The sequence below is a fragment of the Poecile atricapillus genome, chromosome 16 (genome assembly GCF_030490865.1).
Source record: "Poecile atricapillus isolate bPoeAtr1 chromosome 16, bPoeAtr1.hap1, whole genome shotgun sequence".
NCBI lineage: Eukaryota > Metazoa > Chordata > Aves > Passeriformes > Paridae > Poecile > Poecile atricapillus.
The window spans coordinates 10,432,682-10,438,681 of record NC_081264.1 but is presented as its reverse complement, the minus strand read 5'-3'; the positions used below and the strand labels follow the sequence as shown (position 1 = coordinate 10,438,681).

The 6,000-nt window shown below is 48.8% G+C and overlaps 1 protein-coding gene across 1 annotated transcript in view; it reads right to left on the bottom strand.

Moving 5' to 3' along the window:
• Positions 1-5,290: 5,290 nt before the first annotated feature.
• Positions 5,291-6,000, bottom strand: part of BICDL1 (BICD family like cargo adaptor 1) — a 45,018-nt gene continuing 44,308 nt past the window's right edge. The window contains exon 11 of the mRNA XM_058851720.1: positions 5,291-5,491. Within this exon, the coding sequence (XP_058707703.1) occupies positions 5,291-5,491 (201 nt within the window). The remainder of the gene's footprint in view (positions 5,492-6,000) is intronic.

Below are 6,000 nucleotides of genomic sequence, written 5' to 3'. Positions count from 1 at the left end.
TCTTTTTTTGAGGCTCTGTTTCCTCTGCTGTCCAGCACCTGGAGGTGGAGGGTGGCAAGCCAGGGGTGAGCTCTGCTGCTGTGTGTAAAGGGTTATTTCCTGAAAGGGGATATTAAGAAAACCATAATTAATGCTTTCAAATGTTTAGTTGCTGTTTTAGTTTGAGTGAAAGAGCAAGGTGGAATGGGTAACTTATTTCTGTGTGAAGTGAGGTGCCTGTGATTGTGCTGTAATCTTTTGTCTTCCTGCTCAACAAAAAGTACTGAGTGAGCTTTGCAAGCTCCTCCTCCCGAGGTGACTAAAAGCATCTGGAGTCTCTTCTCACTTTCTTGGGAAATTAATGTGTGTTTAATTAATCAGTGCAGGAACTGCAGCCGTGGCTGTGCCCTCAGCATCCCCTTGCCCTGCCCAGGCTGCTCCTGGGGAGTTGATGGAAACCTGCTCTGGGAAGGAGCCTTTGTTCTGTCTGTGCCCTTCTGGGAGGAGGTGGAAGGGACTCCTTGGGACGTGTGAGTGGTCTGAGCTGCAGCTGCTGCCAGCTGTGGGTCTGTCACTGTCTGTGTTGGTGCCTAAACTCCTTCCAGTTGAGTCTGCCTCCTTACCAGGGCCTGTAAAGGACACAGCTGGAAGGTGGAGTGATTTACTCACCTGTAGGTTTTCCTGTGCACCAAGAGATAAAAATGTTTCAGACGTTTTTGCCCTGGCCCCTTCTCTCCTGAGCACACCCAGGGGCTCTACCTTGCTGAATTTCATGGGATGATGCAGCACCAAAGATGCTGTTGGGAGTTAAATGACAGTTCAAAAAATGAGCTTGTTTCGCAGCTGAGCACAGTAAAGTGGTGAGAGCTGAGACAGTATCATATAAATGATCTGTTTTATTCTGAAGAGAACTATTTACAAAAGAAGTAGAGCATTGTTTTTACTAAAAATATGCCTTTATAGATTTTTATAATATGTATCATATAAAAACCATACATTTATTTACATGACTGCTACATACAAAAATTACAGCACTGTGGTATATGTACATATCTATAGGTACATTCTTTCTGCTTGTCCCTGCTGTGTGCTTTTTCCCTCTCAATCCAAGGGAATCATTGCTGCAGCACCCAGACACTTCCTTTCTTGGCTTTTTGGTTCAAACAATCTTGCTTTTTATAGCTGAGTGGGGAGTAGAGAGTTTGCCTGATGGAGAGACTTATCTGGAATTCACCATTCTAAGTAGGACAAGTGCATGTGGCCCTGCCCGCAGCCTCACTTTCTGCTCTCTGTGCAAAATGACTCTGTTGTCAGTAACTTTTTGATTTATTGTTCATCTCCACGGCAAGTTGCTGATCTAAGTTTGCATGAAGATAAAGTGCTAGTGACTTGCCTTTCATTTACATTTGTTCCTTGTTTACAGTTGCTTCCCTTGCAGACTTTAGGAAGGGGATACTGATCCCTTTTCCCTCAGGCTGGCATAATAACCATTTGCCCAAACAAGTCACCTGTTACTTGTGGGAAAGTCCTTTGTAACCTTAATCTCAGCAGGCATCTCTTCTCTGTGCAATATTTGAACAGTGACTGTGCAGCCCTACTGTTTTATTTACCATTATCTTGAAAGCAAGGCTGAGGGTTGTGTTTAGAGCTGCTAATCCCACTCCTTTGGGATGCTGAGTACCTGCTGGATTAATGTGCTTCCTCCATCTCATTCCCTGGAGCTGATGTTTCCTTTGCACCGTGTGTGTCCTGGAAGAGTCAAGTACCACAAGTGAAGTGTCTTCTAACCAGCACTGCAAGGCTCCTGGCCATGACAGGATGGAGGTGAGTGTGTTAATGACAGCACAGGGTGAAGACCTTGTTAAAACACAACGTGACAAATGGGTGTGAAGGACTGCACGAGGTTTTTCAAGACAAGACAAAACCTAGCTGCTGTGTTAAGGCAGTTTCTGTTCCTGTGGAGTAGCAGCTCAGCACAAGGTCTCCTTTGGTGTGTTGTCCAGTTCATTACACCCAGCTCTCTTGTTTCTCTGGGTTTAGTAGTGCAACTAAGTCTTTAGGGTGAAGGGGCTTGTTTGAAGAAACTATACCCAACTGGCACCTTAGAACGTGCTGACTTTCCTCTTGCAATCTCTTCTGTCACTCTTGTTAAATAAATAAAATTGCAGTGGATTAAGGATTCTCCGTAAATGAAGAGATGTGCTGTGCCTACCCTTGCAACTGATTGAGTCACTTTCCTCAGCAAACGTAGCAGAAGGCACCTTTCTTCATCTCATCACTGCATCTTCATGGGTAAGTTAAGGCTCTTGCCTTAGGATTGCATCCATGCATCCATCCACGCATCCATCCACCCATGCGTCCATGCATGCACCCATGCATCCATCCATCATCCATCCGTCCATCCATCCATCATCTATCATCCATCCATCATCTATCATCCATCCATCATCCATCCATCCATCATCCATCATCCATCCATCCATCCATCCATCATCCATCCATCCTCCATCCATCATCCATCATCCATCCATCATCCATCCATCATCCATCCATCATCCATCCATCCATCATCCATCCATCCATCATCCATCCATCATCCATCCATCCATCATCCATCCATCCATCCATCCATCATCCATCCATCATCCATCCATCCATCCATCATCCATCCATCCATCATCCATCATCCATCCATCATCCATCCATCATCCATCCATCATCCATCATCCATCCATCATCCATCCATCATCCATCCATCATCCATCCATCCATCATCCATCCATCCATCCATCCATCCATCCATCCATCATCCATCCATCCATCCATCGTCCCTCACTGGGGTAGAGTCCCACACAACTGCTGGGCATGTGGCTCGAACAGAATTGATGGGGTCTGGGAAATGACAACTGACAGCAGAAGAAAGGTCCCCGAGGACCGAGATGTTCACATGGCTCTCCTGACAGAGCATTGTTTTCAGTGTTCACAGGTGTCACTGTGTCACAGGTGTCACTGGCATCCACGCAGCCACGCCTGGCTCTGCAGTATCAGCACTTGGGGTAATGCATGTGGGTGTGACAGTCCTGGCAGCAGGAGGTGCTGAGCATGTGCCTGGTGTCCCTGCCCCATCCAGAGTCACAGCACAGGCAGGATGGGAGGATGAGGACTGAGAGCACTGCACTGCAGCCCTTCCCCTCGCTTGCACAAGTGGCTACAAGCAGATACTCAACAGCTGAGCATTGCCTAGAACGGAGAGGCCAAGGTTCAGTTTCCTTCCCTGCCTGTGAGGCTCCTGATTCCTTTCCCCGTAAGCATCAAGCTGTATTTGGTGGGGCTTTGCCCAAGTATTTCCTGAAGCAGGCTCTGCACTCCAGGGTTCATTGCTTTCATGTAGATGGGTTTTACCACCCAGCTCTTCACTATCATTGCCAATCTCAGAGGACTCTGCTTCTTGCAACCCAGTGCTTAGTGCAAGATGATTTCATACCAGTGTGGTGGTTTCATGCTAATAAGGAAACACGGGAATGCTCAAATCTTCCTAGGCAGAAAGGATATTTGTACTGAGGTATTATGGATGTTCTATCCCACAGGTAAGCTGAATAATACTAAAACCCAAGCCACCAGCCTCTTATCTGCTGATTAGAAGGAGTTTGGTACATATTCTAGCAGAAAGCTTGTTCTTGTAAGTAGTGAGCAGAGACAGCAGCTCCCTGTGGGATGGTGTGTTAGCACCAAAGTTGCTGAGCAGGGCAGAGCTGAAGGTGCACCCAGCTCTGTCTGCTGTGGGACAGTGTAGGTGGTGGCCTCTTTAGAGCAGCAGAAAACAAACTGGGGCCCGTGGGTATCATGAGCTGGGAGAATGTGTGAAAATTGCATGACAGCAGCAGGACATCTCTGAACTGAGCCTGGTGCTCCTCACTGGCTTATGATGGTAGACTGACAAAGGAGAAGAGCTGTAAAGTGCCCATCCAGTGCGGAGGGAAGGTCCCTACTTGAGTATTGCAGGATTTCCAGCACTGCTGTGTGCATACACCAAAAAAGCCACCTTCCTTCTTGTTGATCAAGTCGTGCAAAGCAGGCTCTGGTCATCTTTGATCAAAAGGACCTTTGGCTACCTGCTCACCAAAGGGCTGAGTAGCAACTGACCCACAGGCAGGGACAAACACTCCTTTCTGTCAGGCCATAGCCAATGTTACTGCATAGGGCAGAGTAACCTGCAGGCTTTCCAGAGCTTTGTAACACCCTGATGGCCTTTGGCTTCAGTGAAGGCAGATGCCAGTGTGCTTTCTGAGGATCCAGTCTGCCAACCCAGTGTCAAAGACTGACTGACATCATTGGGACTAGGCTTTCAGTGAATTATTATTTAGGCTTTTGGGGGTCTATCCAGTTAAAATGAGTTTTCTTACTCTGTTTGGGAGATGTGTATGGCTTTGGGGAGAGGCGTGTGACTTGCTGAAGCTCCCAAACTACTTTTGGCCATTGGAGGAACAGCAGATGCCCCAGGACTGAACATGCACAACTTTTATCCAGTCTGTAATCTCTTGGTCAGTCTCCATGGTCAGGGAGAAATCTGTGTAGCTACAGCCTGCAACTCTTACCTCTGTAAAAGGAAGGAGCTGGAGAAGACAGTGACACCACCTATCTGTCCCCTGCCCTGAGCTGCGAGGAGCCTGGATCCCAGCGAGGGTGAACAGCCACGCAGAGCTCCAGGGGAGATGGTGCCCAGGCAGGATCTGCAGTGAAGGCTCAACTTCCACCACAGAGAAAGCTACATTTGTCAAAACATGGTACTGCTGGGGCCAGAGTGACTCCAGTCTCGGTGGGATGGATGAAGGATGTCACAGCTGCCAGGGTGGTACAAATGGCTCCCCTCTGTCCTCTTGCATTCAGCCCTCTTCTTCCCCCTGTGCTCGCTGTGACAGCAGTTCTCAATCCCCTGCACCGCTCTGTCTTGGGGCTGCTTATTTCCTTCTCCAGCACAAGAATGCTTTTAAGACAATCAGAGGATTCTTCACAGCAGAAACTGGACTGTGTCAAAGCGCCTAAAATATACCCTGAAGTTTATCACTTCACTTACAGGGTAAGAAAAGTTTCTTTCTACTAGAATCACATTGTCAATTTGCAAATCTCCAATTCATGTAAACATTTGGTTCAGACCAGGTGCGGTGTAAATAGTGCAGAGTCTCAAGGGTTAACTCCTTTGCCCCCTTCTTTTTTACTCAGTGGATCAGACTTGGGTCCATCAGCAAGCTGGGCAGCTGCCCCACTCCCCATCTTGAAGCAGGAATGGCTGGAGAATTTTCTCTTTTTCAAATTAATTTTTCTTGAAAAAGGAGAAGAGACGGTTTCCTTCAGCCCCGCCGGGCTCGTCCCCCTGCTGCTCCGGCCTGAGCGCGGGGGAGGGCCTGGCACTCCGCTTGGCGCCGGAGCCACTGGAGAAGGAATAAGCAAGCTGGCTCCATTCCTTCGGGTGTTTGTCCATCAGCTGCTGGTCAATGACCCTGTGCATGTCATCCTGCAGCAGAGGGAGACGACAGGGGCGTTAGTGGCAGCTGCTGCTCGAGGGGAGCTCGCGTGGGGGCGGCTGAAATGGGTATGAAACGTGCAGTGATGAGATGGAGCAGGGATGACGGGAGTGGGGACAGGTCTGTGTCCCCACACGACAGCAGGCTCAGCTGTGCCTGCTGCTGTGAGGCTTTTCAGGGAGTGAGGAAGATCAACCACACAACTGTGAGGGATAAATTGCTCAGGTGGTCTCGCACAGGAGCCCTGTGCCTGCTTGGGACTCTGTGCCACTCCTAAGCTGTGTTTCTCTGCTGTCTGCAGCTTGCAGATGTCCCCCTTTGGGGGAGAAATGAATAAGAAGGACAAATGCAGCTGAAAACAAAGGCCAGAAGAAGGACAGAGATCTGTGCTGAGCAGGTCTGTGTGCTCACCAAGTGGACAGGCAGGGGTGGCAGAGCTGCTGCATGGCCACTGTCACTGGGGCTTCTTTGGGGAAGGTGCCGAGGGGCTGGGGCAGGT